Source organism: Balaenoptera acutorostrata, chromosome 3, assembly GCF_949987535.1.
Source record: "Balaenoptera acutorostrata chromosome 3, mBalAcu1.1, whole genome shotgun sequence".
Lineage (NCBI taxonomy): Eukaryota > Metazoa > Chordata > Mammalia > Artiodactyla > Balaenopteridae > Balaenoptera > Balaenoptera acutorostrata.
The window spans coordinates 169,409,289-169,430,338 of record NC_080066.1 but is presented as its reverse complement, the minus strand read 5'-3'; the positions used below and the strand labels follow the sequence as shown (position 1 = coordinate 169,430,338).

General features: G+C 44.7%; 2 protein-coding genes and 1 non-coding gene across 3 annotated transcripts in view; 1 reads left to right on the top strand and 2 right to left on the bottom strand.

The window, feature by feature from the left end:
* The first annotated feature begins 7,315 nt into the window (after window positions 1–7,315).
* On the top strand, window positions 7,316–19,391 carry PSMC1 (proteasome 26S subunit, ATPase 1). The gene is made up of 11 exons (XM_007180879.3): window positions 7,316–7,383; window positions 10,575–10,628; window positions 11,226–11,322; window positions 11,761–11,885; window positions 12,638–12,823; window positions 13,012–13,140; window positions 14,211–14,307; window positions 16,491–16,680; window positions 17,161–17,312; window positions 17,893–18,047; window positions 19,037–19,391. Exons 1-11 carry the CDS (start codon window positions 7,381–7,383, stop codon window positions 19,169–19,171), a joined length of 1,323 nt encoding a protein of 440 aa, XP_007180941.1. The 5' UTR covers window positions 7,316–7,380; the 3' UTR covers window positions 19,172–19,391.
* On the bottom strand, window positions 13,261–13,333 carry TRNAW-CCA (transfer RNA tryptophan (anticodon CCA)). The gene has a single exon. It is a non-coding gene; the product is annotated as a tRNA-Trp (tRNA).
* The window catches only part of NRDE2 (NRDE-2, necessary for RNA interference, domain containing), a 49,873-nt gene continuing 46,719 nt past the window's right edge, over window positions 17,897–21,050 (bottom strand). The window contains exon 15 of the transcript XR_450886.2: window positions 17,897–19,553. The gene's annotated coding sequence lies outside the window, so the exon portion shown is untranslated. The remainder of the gene's footprint in view (window positions 19,554–21,050) is intronic.

The following is a 21,050-nucleotide window of genomic DNA, read 5'->3' as shown; positions in this document are numbered from 1 at the left end:
ATTTCATATTTGTTCATAAGGTAAATTCATAAAATAAGTGAAGGAATAAGCCTATGTAATAGAACATTAAAGGTCATTAAAAATCATTTTTCAAAGAGTGGTTAATGACATGAGGGAAATATTTATGATAAACGACTGTGATAATATTTTAAGTAAAAAGGAAATATGTCACACGAAATATATAGTATGTTCCCGATTTTGCTTAATTATTTCTTATACATAGAAAAAACAGCTTAAGGAAACACACCAAAATGTTAATGGGGTTACATCTGAGTGGTAGAACAGCAACTGACTTGTATTCGCTCAGTTTTTCTCAACTTTTTTCTCTATTTTTAACATTTTCTGTAATGAACATACGGCACTTCCAGAGTTAGAAAAAAAAAAAATGTTATGAGCAGGGTCAGCAGAATGAAGGCCACGGAAACCACACGGCAGATGGAAGGTTGAGGAGAAATCCACTGCAGGGGCATGGAGCCGTGGTCCCATCAGTCCTACTGCGAAAAGGAGAGAAATCAGACAGAAGCAGGAAGGGCAGCCGGGTCAGCTGAGGCTTTTTCTAGGTGATGAGGATCCCAAACCTGTCTGAAGGCAAGGTGGGGAAGAAGCCCAAGGAGCCAAGTTTGAAAACCCTGGAGGAAAGTAGAAGTGGTTTCAGTTTAAATGCCTCTGTATTTAGCCAGACCCGCTGCAGAGCAGCAGAACTGCTCCCAGCTGAGCAGCACTTTCCTTCAACCAGTAAATGGTTAAGGAGGCCCCACCAAGTGCCTGGGGCAGGATACAGTGATACAGGGATGCAGGGGTGAGCGTGGCACCCGGAAGACAGTGTCTGAGAATTGTAAACTTTTGTTTCCAATGACAAGCATCTAACTCTTGTGGGATTCGTGCTCAGAGAAGAGAAGGATGAGGAGATATGGCTGGGGTAGGGATCAGATCTGAGGGCCAGGGAGATGTTCTGAGGTGGATGCTGTTATGGGAGAGGAAGAACTCTTCCTTTACCCTCTTAGGTTAAGTGGGTGGGTACATGCGAATTAAACTGACAAGAGACATATTAACAGGAGAAAAGGTTTATTCATATGCATATGGGAGGTAACAAAAGAAGTAGTAGCTCAATAAATGGTTAAGGTTAGAGACTTATATACCTAATTTAGTAGCGTAAAGGGATGGGGGAGAAAAGGCTTCTATGGAAGAACATATTGATTTCTTTAGGAAAGACAAACATATTTCAGGAGAACAAATGGGAGATAAGAAAGGTTGTGATGATATTTGTCTATGCAGGTTTGAATTGGCTTTCCGTCTTCTTCAGGGCCATAAAACTCCCTCAGAGGGAGGATTTATGGCCGTTTTACTCTTGGTCTCTCTCCTGGAAGTAAACTGCCCCAAGAGGAAATTCATGGCAGCCTCATTTCCCCAAAGTTGCTGCTTTTAGTCAGATAAGGGAAGCTCCAAGGCTTCTTTCCGCATCTGTTGACCCTCAAATGTTTTCAGCTTATAATAATCTTCCTACCAACTCTGGGATTCTGAGTGGTTACCCAAAGTATCTAAGCTGAGATCTGCAAGTTAAGTAGGAGGAAGCCAGGCAGAGATGTCCCCAAGCAGAGGTCACGGGTCCCCCAAGGGCTGGCTGAGGCACTGATCCACTGTCTGGGAAGTGATGTGAACTTAAGGCTGCATCCCCGTCCTAAAACCCTCTGGATTTTCCTGCAAAAAAAAAAAAAAAAGGCGATGAAAATAAAGGTTGGGAGCCGGAATGTCTAAGTTAGACCTGACTGCCCATCAGCTATATGGTCTAGAACAGGTCATTTAATGACTCAGAGCCCCAGTTTCTCATCTGCAAATTGGGGGCAATAGATGAAACTCAAAGCATTGTTGTGAGGTCATGTGAGCCCAGGTCTAAGAAGGTGGCCAGTGGGCACTCGGTGAGAGTTAAGTGGACTCCGAAGTCTTTAGCGTTAGTTCATGCCGTGGGGTCAAGGGAGCAGAAATGAGGAGGAGTGGGTGAGCAAGGGAGAGCGCCCCGGCGGCGCCGTTCGGGCGCCTTGGAGGAACAAGAGTCTCGCTCCACGAGGCATTTCGAGCGCGACCACTGCGCAGTATTTCGTTGGGCGGCCCCCTCTGCTGGTGAGTCTCTGAACTGCATGCACCTGTCAGCCACCCGGAGAACTGGCCGCCGTTCATTCCTCCTTCAGTCCCCCAGCTTGGGAGACACACCGACAGTAACAAGCAGCCGGGGCGCTAACTCTGGGGTTTCTTCTTGTTGGAAGGTTATTCAACTTCAAGTCATTTTACCCAAACCCTTTATTAAAAAAAAATAATTTAACAAACATATATACTGCTTACCACATGCCAGGCACTGTTTTATGTACTACAAATGTCACCTAGTTTGTTATTTTAAGTACTTCTGTGAGTAGGGTCGGTTAGTGCACCCGCTTTACGGATAGGGAAACTGATGCATGGGGTCACACACTGACATGCTGTGTGAGTGGCCCACTGGGGGTCAAACCCAGGCAGCCTGGCTTTAGAGTCTCTGCTCTTAACCATTACTCTACACCACCCACTCTTTTATATATATATATAAAACGTATATATATATATAATACATATATATATATAAAATATATATATATAAACAGCTTTATCGAGATATAATTCACAACCATACAACTTATCCACTTAAAGTGTACGATTCAGTGGTTTTTATATGTCTTCACAGATATGTACAACCATCACCACGATACATTTTGGAACCTTTTCATCACCCCCAAAAGAAACCCACTACCCACCAGCAGTCAATCCCCATACCCCTCACCCATTCCCAGGAAACCACGGATCTATATACTTTCTGTCTCTATTGATTTGCCTATTATGGACATTTCATATGAATGGAAGCATATGTGGTCTTTTGTGACTGGCTTCTTTCCCTTATAATTTTTTCAAGATTCATTCATGTTGTATGTATCAGGACTTCATTTCTTTTATGTCTGAATACTATCCCATTGTGTGGATATATACCACCTCATGTTTATCCATGCATTGGTGGACATTTGGGTTGTTTACACTTTTTTGGTAATTATGAATGTTCATGAGAAATTAATTAATAGTCAATTGAAGAAAGAAATGGAGAATTTTACTCCAGCCAACTTGAGGATTATAACTTTGGAGGCAGTCTCTCAGAAACCTCTGAGGACTGTTCCACCCGTTAGAGGTCAAAGCCAGTCTTGATTTCGAGACAAAGGGTTATACATCAAAGTAACACACTGACAGTTTACATGGTCCAGATCTGCACGTACAAGGCCAGTAGTGGGTCATCGTGACCCTTTACAGGACTGGGAGAAGAATGTTATCTCCTAAGGAGTTACCTTGCTGGCACCAGGAGAAAACTGCTCTTTTCAGTTGAGCAGGCATTCCTGTGTCTTCCAAGGGGATCTGGTTAATGTATAATGTAGATGCACGGTGCACACCAAAGAGGGGTAGTGGCCCAAACGGGCAGAGAGAATTTTATGGGTAAAAAGTTTCTTGTCATGCCTTAAAAATAATTTTATTCCATCAGAGTAATGCTGCTATGAATGTTGATGCACAGGTTTTGTGTGGATGAATTATGTTTTCATCTCTCATCATCACCCAGGAGTGCAATTACTGGGTCACAGGGTAGCTCTGTTTAACCTTCCAGAACAGCTTCCAGACTGTTCTCATTTTTTTTTTTTAAAAAATGTACATGTGCTTTTTATAAGGTAAGGCCCAAGGAGGGAAGGGACTCTCCCCAGGTCACACACAAGGTAAAGAAAAGGCCAGAACCTGACCCCAAGTCTCTGACTCCTGGCCAGTGCCCCTCCCACTACACCACACTGTCCCTTGGGCCGGTGGCCTCACCCATTGGGTCAGCTGAGCTGCCAGCACTGCCACATTCCACCCCTTCCTCTGCCTGCTTCCCTTCACCTTCTACACCAAACAGCAGAACTTCCTTCCACACCAAGGTCCAGACGACACTTAAACCCTTCCCAAGGGCTTCTGTTTTACAGCAGGAATCAAGCCTTGAGAGGAAAAAATAGTCCCTTTAATGGTTGAAGCTCATGGTTGATGCAAAAAGAGTCCGGTTCCAGGCCCTGATCCTCAGAAACAGGTTTTTCAACCACAAAGATGTCTGGCGGGAAGGTATTGAGAGTCCTGGTGGATGCGGGATGTTTCATTGTGTGGGGTGTCCCTGCCCACCCTGCCCCCAAATACCAGTCACATTCGTACTCATCACAAGGACCAAAAGCTGCCCCAGAGCTTTCCTAAGTGTCCCATTAGGCGGCGCCGTCCCTGGGAACCCAGCTCTGAACGCCCACTACCGCCCCCCCCCCCCCCCCCCCCCGCTTCCCCAGATTCCTTGCTATCTTCTGCACCTACTACCACCCCCACCAGCCTGGGGAGAAACTTCATTCTTAATCCACGTGGACTCTATCGAATCTATGTTCTAAGTCCTGAGATCTTTCCTTGCCCCCTTGAAGCTGGCTTCTGACACTGGCTTAGGAAGCAGAGGCTCCTTTTTCTCTGCTGTGCGCCAACCTCTCCATCCCTCACCTGGAGCAATGGGTCCAGGAGAGCCCGGCAGAATGGGGGAGGGCAAAAGGTAAAAGGCGATGTTGGAAACTGGGACACAAAACAGCCAGTGGTTAGTATTTTCAGACTATTCTTTCACCACAGCACCTAAAGGAGACCGACACCAGCAAGAACAAAGGCAGCCAGTATTGAGACAGGGGTTCTCAGGTAACGCCAAGCGGCCCACTTAGCTGAGGAGGCAACTCTGAAGGGAAGGCACCCTATGCATCGCGCCTGAGGGGCTCAGCATATGTGGGAAGGAGGAAGGGAGAAGGCGGAGGGTAGGAGAGGAAGGTCACGGGGCCCAGAGGGAAGAGGAGAGGGGGGTAGAGAAACAAATGTGGATGCTGGCGGTGTCGCTGCCATAACTGCTGTTCTCTGTCCTTTCTTCTGCAGGCCACCGTGACCTCCAAACTTCTTTGATGGCTCACTCATCTGTAAAATTGTAATTTTAAAAAGTTAAGCATCAGGGCTTCCCCGGTGGTGCAGTGGTTAAGAATCCGCCTGCCAATGCAGGGGACACAGGTGCAAGCCCTGGTCCGGGAAGATCCCACATGCCGCGGAGCAACTAAGCCCGTGCGCCACAACTACTGAGCCTGCACTCTAGAGTCCATGCTCCGCAACAAGAGAAGCCACCGCAATGAGAAGCCCACGCACTGCAACGAAGAGTAGCCCCTGCTCGCCACAACTAGAGAAAGCCTGTGCGCAGCAAAGAAGACCCAGTGCAGCCAAAAATAAATAAATAAAATAAATAAAAGAATGATGCATCTTATGATAGAGGTCAGGTCATCAAACGAAACTTGTCATCACTCCCACTTTGCCTGTTTCCCCATATATAAATTCAGAACACCGCATCATGGCTGCGGTACTTCCTTCTGACTCTGATGTGGCTGAATAGCTTGAAGTTGAGCATTATTTGCCAATTAGACATTTTTCATAAGTAGAATATTCCAAATCACTGCTGCACCACAGTTTTTGACAAAATCTATTTAAAGAAGTTATGTGACCAAAAAATCTCATAAAAAATATTACAATATTTCCAAAGCTGTAATGAAATTAATGATGTTAAAATGTTTCCCAACTTTTTTTGAGGCTATTAGTTTAAATAAGGGGTTTCTGAGTGGAGGGGTAATAAGGATAATAGATAATCTTCTGATGTGTCATGGTAAAGCCTTTTGGGTGCATTTCCCAGAAACTGAGAGTAAATGGCTTTGATGACTGAGTAATAAATCCTTTTGTACACCCAGTGTTTTCTAGTTCCTTGCCATCACATGGAAGAAAGACTTAATTCAAATTATCATTAATAATAGATTTTGCTGATGGATCACTATGTGATTTGGGGTATACGACACAGAAGGATTTAAAGAATTGGGTGACATTTTAATTACTAAATTCTTTCCTTTGCTTTTTAATTCCTAAAAATTAATCACAAACTATAATATAATATATACTTTTGATCAAGTGTGTACTAGTTATAGTTTGTAATAACTCAATCTAGAAAACATTTTTAACACATGGCACCTTAAAGACAGAAAATAAAATACATTGTAAAATTCTAATTTGTATAAAATGTTTACAGAGATGTTTGGGAGATTGATCAATAAAATATTTTCAAGCACAGAAATGCATGACATTAGGATAAGAGTATGTGGGATGGAAATGCAAATTCAAGGAGAAAAAAACTGTTTAACCCTACAACATACTCACCACCAAAAATTTATTTTCCATCTGTCACCGTACAGTTGATCCCCTCCATCCATTTCACCCTTCCCCCCCGCCCCTAGCCCTCTCATAACCACTACTCTGTATTTATATGTTTGGTTTTGTTTGGTTTGTTCCTTTCTTTTGTTTTGTTTATTAGCTTTTTATATTCCACATATGAGTGAAATCATCAGGTATTTGTCTTTCTCCGTCTGACTTATTTCACTTAGCATAATACCCTCAAGGTCTGTCCATGTTGTCACAAACAGCATGATTTTATCTCTTTTTATGGCTGAGTAGAATTCCACTATATAGATACACATGTATACCAATGACATCTTCTTTATCCATTCACCTGTTGATGAGCACTTAGATTGTTTCCATATCTTGGCTTTTGTAAGTAATGCTGCAATGAACATGGGGGTATCTTCTTGGATTAGTGTTTTCGTATTCTTTGGATAAATACCGAGAGGTAGGATAGCTGGATCACGTGGTAGTTCTGGTCTTAATTTTTTGAGGACGCTCCATACTGTCTTCCCTGGTGGCTGCACCAATTTACATTCCCACCAACAGTGCATGAGGGTTCCCTTTTCTCCCCATCCTCACTAACACTTGGTGTTTATTGTCTTTCTGATAATAGCCATTCTGACAGGTGTGAGGTGATACCTCATTGCAGTTTAATCGGTTGTTTATTTTTTTTATCGTTGAGTTGTATGAGTTCTTTATATATTTTGGATATTAATCCCTTTTCGGCTATATCATGGGGAGAACATTTTTCAATGCTAAAGAAGAACCTGTGTACATAACTTTCAAATGGATGGTGTTAGATATCAAGCTATCAAGCTAGTCTTAAGTTGTTGACAATAACCTAATAACTGAGATTTAAATTTTTTTTCAAGTGAAATATTTATAAGGCTCAAATCTCGCTTGTAAGTTAGCGCATCATTGCCCACCCGCTCGCACAAGCCCTGAGAGCGCAGGTTGGTGCGTGCGGGATTTGGTTCCTATCGGCCTCCGTGGCGTCCCTCGTCAACTTCCGCCTCTGACGGGCCGCCGACGCGGTGCACTTCCGGCAGCGGCGGCTCGAGCGGCCAACGCAAGATGGTGAGTGACTAAGGGTTTCGGCTGGTAGTGGCGGTGCGACGGGGTCGAGGCGACCCGATGCGCGAGAACCAGGCGGCTGCCGGAGGCACTCGATCCACCCGCCGGCCCGGTCTCCTGGGGCGGGCCTTATCCCGGGGCGCCGGGGCCGGGGCTCGGCACGGAGGGTCCCCCAGGCGGGCCACGGGGGCGGCGGAGCGGGTCAGGTGACCCGGCCTCACTCCTGCGCCGGCCAGGGCTCTGCCAGCCGGCGCGGGGTGTTTCGGCGGGAGCCTCCTCGAGTAACTGGGACGAGTGCTTTCGGAGCCGCGCAAGTGGAGGGATGTGCGGCTTGAGCGGAGGGAGGGATTCGCTCCAGCTGAGGAGGGAGAGCGAGTCGTGGGAGACCGCCCGGAGTTGGAGGCATTTGACGGAGGCCTTAAGATGCTTTTCTAACAGGTGGACCTTGGAGGGAAGGGTCCCGTGGTGCGTTAGTAATAATAAAAGCAGCTAGCATGTATTCATTAGTTCGCGGATTGATGCTGCACTTTGGCGGAGGGAGGGCCCAGGCTCTGCTCTAGGCGCTGGGGATGCCGGGGGTGAGCATGACTGACCCAGTCTCTGCCTCTTGGAGCTTACATTCTCAAGAAGGCAGACAAAAAATAGAGGAAGGACTATGTGATATGACGTCGGGGCGGGTGGCCGTCGCTTAGGGCTGTTCTGTAGAAGGGGATAGGATGGGGAGGGGTGGCTATTTTACATAGGATGTCAGCGAGCCCCGATGAGGAGGTGAGATTTGAGCAGAGATGTAAATAAAATGAGAGAGTAGCCTATGCAGATACGTGAGGGAAACTGGTCCAGGCAGAAGGAACAGCAAGTGCAAAGGGCCTGAGATGGGAATGTGTTTGGCCTGTATCGTGAACAGCAGGAAGCCCCGACCACAGTCTTACAGGTCTTAGAAGGACTTTGGGGTAGCAGTATTCTAGGTATGATAAACACGTGGCAGGTACTTTTCCAGCATTTGGTCATTATTCTTCTCAACAGTCCCTTGAGGTAATTATTATTATCCTCAGCTTACCAAGGAGGAAACTGAGACAGGGTAAGCGGCTGTGCTAGAACACAAACCTGTCGGTCTTTGCTATGAGGTACTGGCTATCCAGGCAGTAGAGGAACACAGGTATTGGTGTCCCGTGGACCTGAGTGTGATTCCTGGCTACCTCTCTGACAGCTTTGTGACAACAGGCAAGTCACTTAACCTCTCTAAGCCTTCATTTCCTTATCTGTAAACTAGGGGTAATGATGGTGCCCACCTCAAAGCGTCTGTAAGAATAAAGGAGATGATACCCTGAGAATGTTTAGTGCTGCTTGGCATATAGTGTAATGCGTATACTTGTTATTATTTGAGACTGAGAAACATCATGTAAACGCCCCAGACATGAAGAAGTTCGGGACTGACTCAGGAAAACGTCCTCCAGTGGGGCCAGACTTGCCGGATAATGGGAAAGGTAGATGAACCTGGGAAAATTAGTTGCAGCCAGTTTGGCAAGGGCCAGTTATGCCAAGCTAAAGAGTTTGGACATTACACTCTAAATGTTAGGGAGCAGTTGAAGGTTTTTGAGGAGATTTAAAGGATAGGCTCTTTGTTGTAGGCGGTAATAATTGGATTGGTGAGGGAAGAAACTAGACCTGGAAATCTCAGTTGGGAGACTAGAGCCCCAATAAGATACTATGGCCTGGACAAAAACAGAGACAGGTGTGGACAGAAGAGAGAGTGAAGAACTGAAGCAGAGTGGATGTGTTTCAGAGCCCAGACTTTATAACCAGACTGACAAAGTCCTGACCCTGACATTTCTTATTTGCCGATGATATTGTACTGAGTAGGTACTATGAGTCATGCAAATTTGAAGTGTTTTACGTGCATTACTTCATTTTCAGCAACAAATAGGAGCTAATACCATCCCCACTTTCCAGTTAAGGACACCAAGGCTCAGAGAGGTGACTTGACTTACCTGAGGTCACACAGCCTATTAGGAATGAAGTCGGAATTCAAACCTGGATACATTTATTTCCTTAGCCCATGTTCTTAGGCTTGTTGCAGTTCCTCATCTAGAAAGTAGTAGTAATGAACCCCACCTTGAAGGATTGTCCGGGATTAACGCGCTAGTGAAGGAGAACGTCTAGTGCAGACTTAGGCGCATCGTAAACCCACCTCAGACATCAGCTGCCCCAGCCAACAGCACACTTCCTCAGGGGTGTATTTGATTGTGAAAGGCCTGCAATTTGGACTGCTTATTGCAGTAAAACTAATTCTGTTTCCCAAAATTTCTCAGAGCCCTTAATTACCTTCTTCAGAATAAAGTGCAAAGTTTTAAGAATCCTGCATGTTGGGAAATAGATTTGACTTTAACTCTTTCAGGTAACGATGAGAGGGTTGTTTTGTCCTGATAATGAAGCTGGTGCTGTATTAATTTAGAGGAAGTGATTTAAGGGGACAGAGGGCCCCTCTAATCAAGTAAATTCACTATTGCTTATTTCAAATGCCGTCATTTCTGAGACACTGCTCTGTGTGAAACATTGTCCTGTAACTGAAGGGTCTGTTAAAGTCAGAAATCCCACTGAACTTATTAATACACTAAGTTCTTGATAGCTTAAGGTGATTCAACTTTTTAGATTGGGAAGAAGGACCTGCCCGATCGCCCCAGTCTTTAGGGATGGGAGATATTTAAGCTGCCATTGAAAGGAAAGTCTCCTGGATCTTGGTGTGATCCTAGTAAGGAGTAAGTGATTGTTGAGTAGGTTAAATGATTTAGCTTTCATGGCCCAATTTCATGAAATATACTCTTGGTGGCCTCAGCCAGGTAGTTTTATATTAGAGAGTGTCAAGCTCTATACCTTCCCCTCAAGAAGGGGGGGTGGTCTTAAGATCTTAGTCTCATAATGACACATTAGTTATATCTGTTTCTTAATAGAGTTGTCCTTGATTTAAGATGCAGTCTGTGGCAAGGTGCACCATTTATCTACTAACAGCTTTTCAGGAAAAAGAAATTCTGCCACATTAAATGTACATGTTGACTGCAAGGTATATCTTGAGTTCAGAAATGTTAAAATGAGGGGAAGTGTTGGTGTCTTAGAATTGCAGGAGAATAAGAAGGGTTTTTTGAAGTGATCATATTCTGAATTTATACCTCTGTCTTAATTTTTTTTCTTTTTTTCAGGGTCAGAGTCAGAGTGGTGGTCATGGTCCTGGAGGTGGAAAGAAGGATGACAAGGTAAATAAATAAGAAGCCAGATATGTCTGTCATGTGAGTAAATTGAGGAAAATGTCAGATCTCAGCTGAGAAGTTCTTTGGGGATTCATGAATTTTAAAATGCAAAATAAATGATCTCTATTCATTTAACCAGCCTAGCCTACAGATACAATACCCTTTTTGTGTTTTACAAAAGATTATTGACCATCACGTAGGTATTTATGAATTAATGATTTTTAAAGGTGTAAAATTAATAACGTTATAGAAGTGTTAAAATAGATTGCCTGTGATTTTAGTGTTTAATATCCTTAGGTGTGAAGAATTGTGTCAAATCATTTCACCTCAGACTTCTGGCATATAATTCTGAATTCTGACCTCTGTTCCTTATTGAATGATCTATCAATGTGCATTGTAATAAAGAAAGATCAGTTACATTCACTTATTAACATTGCAGTAATGTAAAAACAGATTTTGGGGTTTTTTTAGGACAGTTTTTAATAACATCCTAAAAGATGAGGAAAATTATATTACCTGAAAATAGATGATGGTCCCGCATAAGTAAGTGTTTTAATATGATTTCTGTGTGATTTTTTTTCCTTGCTATTCTGAAAACTCAAGGACAAGAAAAAGAAATATGAACCTCCTGTACCAACTAGAGTGGGGAAAAAGAAGAAGAAAACAAAGGGACCAGATGCTGCCAGCAAACTGCCCCTGGGTAATGACATGGTTCCGATTCCTAGGGGGACTGTCTCTGTGTGTGTAGCTTAGAGGTCTGAATGTGGAGACAGGAAATAGGGCGTGGTTGAAGCTCTAGGTCTGTGACTTTGTGGAGCATTCTCTAGGTTGGAATAAAAGCTATATTTTGGTTTTAACAGTATACACAGGATATCCAAATAAGGATATCTTATTTTTCTGTAAGATGTTACAGAAAAACCCGAATGAACTTTTTGGCCAACTCAATACATAAAATCCCTCTCCCCTTTGCATTTAGGCACCTGCTTACTTAGGGTCACCAAACTTTGAATTTTTCAGTGTCTGTCCAACTAAAATAAGTTTATTTTAAGTGTTAACTTCTTTTTGTTCTTAAGGATGAACCGAATTAATTGCAAACTTCAAGCTCCAAGTATAATAAAACTTTCTTTTGTAATTACAGTGACACCTCACACTCAGTGCCGGTTAAAATTATTGAAGTTAGAGAGAATTAAAGACTATCTTCTCATGGAGGAAGAATTCATTAGAAATCAGGAACAAATGAAGCCTTTAGAAGAAAAGCAAGAGGTAAATTGAGAAATTACTATAACTTGCTTTTTTACAAATTGAGTTCTACTTAGAACTTAAAACTGTTAATGAATAAATGAAATTCATTTTCTGGCTTTAATGAATCATTATTTAGCTGCCTTTTTTTTTTTTTTTTTTTTAAACATCTTTATTGAAGTATAATTGCCTTACAATGGTGTGTTAGCTTCTGCTTTATAACAAAGTGAATCAGTTATACATATACAATATGTTCCCATTTCTCTTCCCTCTTACATCTCTAGCTGCCTTTTTAAAAAATTTTTTTTAATTTTAAATTTATTAATTGATTGGTGGCTGCGTTGGGTCTTCCTCATTGGGTCTTCGTTGCTGCGCGTGGGCTTTCTCTAGTTGCGGCGAGCAGGGGCTACTCTTTGTTGCGGTGGGCAGGCTTCTCATGGCGGTGGCTTTTCTTGTTGCGGAGCTCGGGCTCCAGGTGCACGGGCATCAGCAGTTGTGGCACGTGAGCTCAGTAGTTGTGGCTCTCGGGCTCTAGAGTGCAGGCTTGGTAGTTGTGGTGCACGGGCTTAGTTGCTCCACAGCATGTGGGATCTTCCCAGACCAGGGCTCGAACCCGTGTTCCCCGCATTGGTAGGCGGATTCTTAACCACTGCGCTACCGGGGAAATCCTTAGCTGCCTTTGAAAAGTACCAACTGCTTTGTGAATCTAGTGAACTGTCAGCATCGTCTACTTTTTAGGTCTAATCTGCTTTTCTTCTTGGCCTACTCTTATGTAGGAGGAAAGATCAAAGGTGGATGATCTGAGGGGGACCCCAATGTCGGTAGGAACCTTGGAAGAGATCATTGATGACAATCATGCCATCGTGTCTACGTCTGTGGGCTCAGAACACTACGTCAGCATTCTTTCATTTGTAGACAAGGATCTGCTGGAACCGGGCTGCTCGGTCCTGCTCAACCACAAGGTAAGTTGATAGCCTAAGAAAGCCCGTTGGAGTGCTTTCTTCTTCCTTGCAGATCCGTCCACTGGTCCCGTGGAAGTAGATCACCAGAGTACTCCAAGGGGTAGAGAAAATTCTGTGATTGCCATTTCATTGTAAGTGGATTGTGTGAACCTCACATTCCTGTGTTAAAGCTTAATGTTCCCTGTTAGGTGCATGCTGTGATAGGGGTGCTGATGGATGACACGGATCCCTTGGTCACAGTGATGAAGGTGGAAAAGGCCCCCCAGGAGACATATGCTGATATTGGGGGGTTAGACAACCAAATCCAGGAAATTAAGGTATGTCGAGGAACCAGCTCTGGGTTTTTAGTATTTATTTACTTACTTTAAAATATTTATTTATTTACTTATTTACTTGGCTGCTCCAGGTCTTAGTTGTGGCATGCATGTGGGATCTAGTTCCCTGACCAGGGATTGAACCTGGGCCCCCTGCATTGGGAGCTTGGAGTCTTAACCACTGGACCACCAGGGAAGTCCTGAGCGCTGGGTTTTTAGACCTTTAGTTTCTTACTGCTGTCTCATTTAGGGTGCTTGGAGTTGTTTTGCATGTTTTATTTTTTCTTTATTGATCAGACCAGTAACTGACTCAGACCTTGCTAGTGGTGGTGTTTTGTGTTGTTAATACTGAGTTAGGTAATAGAAGTAAGTATAAATTGTATGATAGTTCTTGCAGCAGCAGTAGCTTAATACTTTTTACATGTAATGTTTAATAATTATCTGTGTGAACATGTTTCCAATTGTATTGACTTCAGCTGTGGCTATCCAGAAACCTCCAGTGATGTCTGGGGGTAGGGTGAGTGGCATACACTTGCACAGTGCTGGGGTCTAGAACGTTACCCCCAGCTCCTGCCATGGTCCTGGGGTCAGGGGCGCGTGGTGGGCCAGCCCTCTGCAGGTTCTTTCATCTGCATGGAGGTCATTCAGAGTGATCGCAGATCTCCACTGGTGACTCTCAGACAGCTGGGAAATAGCCATCATATCCCTAGGTGGTCACAACAGAAAATCTTGCCAGCTCCTGCCTGCAGTTTCATTGAAAAGGGTGAATTTTAGCTTTAAGTTTCTTTTGCTCAGGAAGCGCTTAAATGTTACTCAAGGTTGACTTTTACTGGGAAATGAAAGGGAAATTGGGTGCTATTAGGAAGAGGGGAAGGGTGCTGGGAGCTCAGGACAGAGGTCCTCTTCAATATGTCCTTGCTGCTGGTGGAAGTCAAACATTGTCTCTAACAAGAATAATTGAAATTTTAGCTTATTTTTGTTGAAAGTGAGATGTACCCATGATGTCAGTGAATGAATCTGATAAATTTCAGTAAGAAAGCCTTTTATTTTTACCAAGTGTCTGTTTTCTTTAGGAATCTGTGGAGCTCCCACTCACTCATCCTGAATATTATGAAGAGATGGGTATAAAGCCCCCTAAGGGGGTCATTCTGTATGGCCCACCTGGCACAGGTATGTGTGCTCTGCGTTGGTCACTTTCCAGGCACTGAGCTCATCTCTTGAGCAGCAGCATTAGCTGGTTATAATGACTTAGCTGTTGAGTGAGGATGCCACAGTTCCTTAGTTTGAAAATGTGCTCTAAGCAGCAAGATGGACATTTCTGAATAAGCAGCTCCTCTGGAAACATACCTATTGCACAAAAGTATATATTTCTGTATAATAGATGTACTAAGAAACTGAACTATCTTAGGCTTGTAATTGTAGACTTAACAGAGTTAATGTGTTAAAAACAATAGTAGGGATTACAACAGAAGATAAACACCAGTAGGCACCCCCCCAAAAAATGCCTGCTCAATGTGAATGCATTTCCAGTTCCCCAGCACACCTGCTGTATACTCAAATGTGCTAGATTTATATGTTGTAAAACATAATGCTTTTAAATATTTTAAAGAGTAATGTCTGTTGAAAATATTTTGTAAGAAAAAATAAAAATAAACGGGGTGCTCAACTTTGGCTGTACGTTGGAATCACCTTGGGAGCTTTAAAAAATACTGATGCCTGCTCCCATCCCTGAAGATTCTGATCTGTTCATCTGGAGTGTGGCCAAGCATCAGCACCCCGGTGGATGACCAGTTTTAAAAGCTATCCTGTGCTGTTCAGATTAGGTTCCCCCTCCTGGTCCATGGGTACTGAATGAGTCTAACATTGGATGAATAAATGGATAAAGATAAAAATGCATATATGTATCGGGTTCATTATGCAGTAAGTTGACCTGAGTAAGTTGTATAGTCATTGCTATGTAAATTCCAGAGGAAGAGAGGTTATTTGATTGCGTGAACTGAAGCCATGTTGCCAAGAGGGTCTGTACTGAGGATTGCCCACGCTGGAGGGACAGGAAGCCAGCTGTACCCTGAGGCAGGGAGCTACTGCAGCCTGTCATTTTACAGCCCAGGGAAGTGAGTTTCAGAGAGGCCAGCGACTAGCCCAAGGCCCCATTAGCTCTGGGAATTGAACTGGTACCAGGGCTGGAGCTGGAACACAGGCCTTCTGACCCACAGCCGTGAGCCTTCTTTGGGGCACAGGTGCTGACAAGGGCTAGAGTGAAGTACCGGGTATCAGCCCTGTTAGGAGGAAGAGGAGACTGGTTCAGGGATCCCTCTGGCCACTGAACATCCCAGCAGCTGAACTTGGCTGCTTCTGGACGGTAAGATCCCATCCACTTAGAAGGTCCTTTTGGTCTTCTGTCAGCCATCCTTAAATGATGCCTTCAGGGAGCAGTCCGGCCTTCTATTAAGCATTTGAGCCTCTGCCACTCTGACTGCCCGACTGAGGGAACACCATCGCCCCGTCTTGTTGCGAAGCTTAACTCCCTGTCCTCCTTCCCACTTGCATGAAATCTTTTGTGTCACTCACTCACTCGCCTGCCGGCCTCCTCCCCTTCCCCTGACAGGCCTAAGGGTGGTCCTCTGCCAGCTCTGCCTCTAACTGCCTGTGTCCTGAGGTGACTGGCCAGCCCTCACCATCAAAGGGGCCATGGTCTTGAGCTCCAAAGTTCTCAAGTTGGTACTCGTTGCTTACTCTTGTTCTTGATCTAGGAGGAATATCAGGGAACAGAGCAGGGTTGGAAATGTCAGGTCTTCCCTGAGATCAGTGGGGAACGTCCCATAAGGGCACACCACAGAGAAAAGTCTCTTGAGCTTTGAGCAGCTCTCAGCTGTGGGCTTCATCAGAATCTGGTCTTGGCTCAGCTGACTGAGCCCTGGGGCAAGCCCACAGCAACGTCTTCAGGTAGCCCCAGGGCACTGCAGGCCCTGCTCAGGGACACTATGTGTCCTTCAGTCAAACCTAGGGCTCCCAGGCCTTTATTTCATCACTGATAGTTTTGTAGGAGTTGAGTTTGGTTCTCTAACCCTGGTTGCATAGGTCAGGTTAATATTATATGCAACTTTGAATAACTTGCAGTAAAAAGCATTTTCTGACATTATCATGATGAATTTAGGAAAATGGTTAAAAATAATCAAAATATGTTTTTTAGGTTTTTTTGAATTTCCTCTTGTCTGCTTTGGAGAACAGAATGCTTTTCATAGAGGGATCCACCCATTCTTGATGTCTTTTTAAGGTGATAATAAGGGTTTTAAAGTTAAAACAGCACTTGAGATTTTTTTCCCCCCTTTTTCTCTTTCAATCTAAAATAGGTAAAACCTTACTAGCCAAAGCAGTAGCAAACCAAACCTCGGCCACTTTCTTGAGAGTGGTTGGCTCTGAACTTATTCAGAAGTACCTAGGTGATGGGCCCAAACTTGTTCGGGAACTGTTTCGAGTTGCTGAAGAACATGCACCGTCCATCGTGTTTATTGATGAAATTGATGCTATTGGGACGAAAAGGTAGACTTTCGCTTACCTTTTTTTGTGTTATCTAGAGGTAAAAACCATATGGCTCTTCTCTGAGAATGATCGATCGTTGGGCACTCCCTACATGGCCTGCATGTTGGTTTGCCACAGTCCCTACTGGGTTGCTTCCATGGATGCTTTAGGCTCTGCTCTCCCACGTGCCAGGTAACAACTACCCGGCAGTTGATTGGTCAGTCAGTAGCCGTGCCTTGAGCACCTGCTCTGAGCACGGCGCCATCCTGACTCTGGAGACACAGCCATGAGGATGAGTCTCTGCCCTTGAGGAGCTCAGTCGTGGAGACTGAATAAATCACATAATTTCAGGCATGAAAACCGCTACGAAGAAAATAATGTGTTGGTTATCTTGGGCTTTGGGAGGGTGTGACGTATAGGCTGAGACAGACCTGGGTTTTGTAATCCCCTTTAACAGGAGATCAGTTGGGTCTTCACTTCTCCCTCACTTCTTTTCCAAAGGTATGACTCAAATTCTGGTGGTGAGAGAGAAATTCAGCGAACAATGTTGGAACTGTTGAACCAGTTGGATGGGTTTGATTCAAGGGGAGACGTGAAAGTCATCATGGCCACAAACCGGATAGAGACTTTGGACCCAGCACTTATCAGACCAGGTCACGTTTGCTTTGGTTTCATTGTGGAGAATGAACGTCCTTATGTGGATTTGTATTTCTTAGGAGCACTTTGGGGAGAATATAAATGATACGTGTATGGCAAATACTGCCTTGAAACTTAGAATAATTCACCAAAACTGTTCCCTTGAGATAATTGTGATGTAGTCTGTGTAGCTTGGCTCCTTCAGCCTCGAGATGCCTTTTTTTTTTTTTTTTTTAAAGAAATAATTCATGATAGCTCAGGTCCATTTTTTACATTCAGGTAGTACCAAAAGAAGCAGTAGCTAATTTTACTGTCTTTTGTAATGTTTTTAACATGATTGATCTGTCCTTTTCCACTAACTGTGCCATTTAGGAATCGCTCCTTTCGTTTGTTTCTCAAAGTACCAGAGCAGAGAGGATTTTGTAAATGAGATGAATTCAAACGTTGATATTTACAAACTACAGACATGAGTGTTCACTTTTTAAGATCTGGACCTCCTTCCATAGGACACTGTGTGACTGAGACCACTCGTGTGAGGAGACTAAGGCCTCTCCCGGGGCGCCCAGGGGTGTGACTGAAAACCTTTTATACCCACAGGCCGCATCGACAGGAAGATCGAGTTCCCCTTGCCCGATGAAAAGACGAAGAAGCGCATCTTTCAGATCCACACGAGCAGGATGACACTAGCCGACGACGTGACCCTGGACGACTTGATCATGGCTAAGGATGACCTCTCTGGTGCCGACATCAAGGTGGGGACCTGGGCTGGACTGTACCTCTTTATTTTATCGTATGTGTGTATGAGTTTGGACATTTCTTCCCAGATGACCAGAGTTTAAAGCAAGGTCTGGCAGCACTGAATACGGGGGAGGACCTGGGTTGATGCCACGGTTAGGTAGGGGCGGCACACACAGGCTGTTTCACGCTGGTGCCTGCACTGAACTGCGTATCCCTGGCATCTGTAGAACTAGGTTAGCGTCTCAGTTGGGGAGTAAATCTCTCTTTTTAAAATTTAAATTACCTTAAAATTCTGTACCAACTTCTTATTTAGAAAAATTTCAAGCCTTCAGAAAAGTTGCAACAAAAACGCCCACATGCTCATCACCCCCATTTACCAAATGTTACCCTTTTACCTGTTTCTTCTCTCTGTATGCAGAGCACACTCTTTTCTGAACCACCTGAAATAAATATCCTAAAGGCCATAACCAGATAGAATCTTCAAAGACGGGATTGTGTTTGTATCGTATCATGTTGCTTGGGTTCTTGTTTTACTTTTGGCAAGTAATTATTGAGAAAATAAATACATTAGAATAAATACTGTACTGAAACTTGTAAATATTTAACCAGAAAATACAAGTTCTCTTCTGACTATGGGTAAATGAAATGGATGTACACTCTATTTGGGCTCTAAATTTCTAGAATAATTTTATCTATTTCTTAGGAAGATCACTCCCTTTAATGAAAGCAAGGTTGTGAGAACTTACTGACCTGCCAGGCCACACGGCAGGTTAGAACCTGAGCCAGTCCTCTTCCTTAGTGAAATATTCCCAGTTTAAGCCACCTCAGGTCCTTTGAGAAAATAATTAGAATGTTTAAAACATTTTAAAAATCTAATCATTCCCAAATGGTTTGAGAACTTCGTGTTTAGGTTGGGTGCCTACACCAGATTTCAAAATAGCACTCTCTGAATCGTTAGAATAAAAAGTATTTCACTTTCTGAACACACTGTTTCTTCTTACAGGCAATCTGTACGGAAGCTGGTCTGATGGCCTTGAGAGAACGTAGGATGAAAGTAACAAATGAAGACTTCAAAAAGTCTAAAGAAAATGTTCTTTATAAAAAACAAGAAGGCACCCCTGAGGGGCTCTATCTCTAGTGGACCACAGTTGCCTTCCAGGAAAAGGTTGGAAGTGTGTCGACCCCCTCAGAGGTGTGAGGTTGGGGAAGTTGCCCAGGAGTCCACGTTCCGGTTGATCTTCACTAGCACAGCACCCCGAGTACCTTCTGAGCATGATGTGTAGGAGGCCCATCCAGCCCTCTTCGTATGTGGGTCGCGTGCAGTGCTCTCTTCCCAATAAAGCGTGCTCTTTCTCAAACACTGAATCCTGTTTCTGGGCCCTCCACACCGGCCGCTCAGCAGCAGCAAGTCGGTGGATCCGGGTGTTTGTTAGGGAAGCTGGCTGACCAAAAGGACTGCAGACTTCAATACCTGCTGCCCCGTCACACCCCCAGAGCTGGTGGCAGTTGTTCAACAGCAGCTGATGGGAAAGCAACGATCATAAGTAAATAGCCGGCTATCTTTGTTGTTTGTTTAAGCAACAAGGGCTGAGTCCCTATGGCTGTGGCTTCCCTTTTGGAAGGTCTGTGGAGCATGCGGGCTCTCAGCGCTCTGGAGGCAGGAAGGAGGTGTCGCTGTTGCTAAGAGACCGAGGCTCCTACAAGAGGCCTCAAAAGGGCAGGGCCGAAGAGTCCCATACCAGCCCTGCCCTCCCTTGTTCTCGGGTTCAGAACCTGGTCCCTCCCAAGAGTGTTCAGAAATGTGTCAGGCTTCCCCTTCCCTTTCTTTGTCTATTTCCTGCTCTTCTCTCGTTTCAGAACAGTTCCATTCCATCTCAAAGCCTGTAAGTGGGGCAGATCAAGGAAAGCCTCCACTTGGTTGGCCAACTTCCTTGGGTGCTCCGAGATGCTCTTTAGAAAGTGCTCTAGCTCAGGGGTCCCCAGGCCTCCACCTGTTAGGAACCACCGGGCCGAACAGCAGGAGGTGAGTGGCAGGTGAACGAAGCTTCATCTGCCACTCCCCATTGCTCGCACTGCAGCCTGAACCATCCCCCATCTCCCTCCCGCCCACCCCACCTTCTGTGGGAAAACCGTCTTCCACAAAACCGGTCCCTGGTCCCTGGTGCCAAAAAGGTTGGGGACCGCTGCTGTAGCTGTGCTGCCCTCTGCTGCTTTTTCCCAACCAGTGTCCATCGATTTCTAGCCAAAATTCTATTCCACAGCACTGGCTTTTCAGGATGAGGTGCCAAGGAAATATGCTTTCAGCAATTCTAGAGAGCATGATTGATTTAAAAAAAAAAGAAAAAAGCCAGAGAGAAGCTGTCCACTTTTTAAAAAGCAGGACCTCAGAGAAGATAAAGCAATTTCCTCTCAGTCAAATGTAACTCAGTTCCTGGCAATCAGAATGAGAGTGTGGCCAACACCGCTGAAAGCCACCTTCGGCCCGTGTCACAGGCAGCGCTGGGTTTGGTAGGAAGGAGCTCGCTCCATTCTCCACGACAGTGGCTGCTGGTGAGCTCCCCTGCAGCAGGGTCCTTATTTGTTCAGGCGGTGCTTTCTACGCGGTAATGTACACACAGAGTCCCCTAACAGGGCGTCCTATTAGAGCCCAGGTTCTGACAGCAGGGCTGGGGAGGGGCCTGAGGGTCTACATTGCTCCCAAGCGATGCTGGCTGCTCAGGCCATAGTCGAGGACGTCACTGAATAGGGTTCAGGGAGTAATGCGAACTCAACACATTTGATACAGGTGAGAATACCAAGTTTTAAACGACTCCCCACTGCTCTGGTCTGAAGATAAGGGCAAAATCTCTGCTAACCAGCCCAGGGGAGGAAGTCCTAGTATTGAGTAACCAGACCTTTTTTTTGACTGCAAGACCCAGGAGACCTGGCAGGACCACCAAGGATGCCAACCGAGAAGGTACATTCACCCCAGCAGGGCTGGCGCTGGCTGGGCAGGGGAAGAGTGGACCAAACGAGAA

Excerpts from the sequence above, each read along its gene's own strand:
- PSMC1 (XM_007180879.3), top strand. Across the intron at positions 13,141-14,210 it reads ACCAAATCCAGGAAATTAAG|GAATCTGTGGAGCTCCCACT; the intron begins GTATGTCGAGGA and ends TGTTTTCTTTAG. Across the intron at positions 16,681-17,160 it reads GATGCTATTGGGACGAAAAG|GTATGACTCAAATTCTGGTG; the intron begins GTAGACTTTCGC and ends TCTTTTCCAAAG.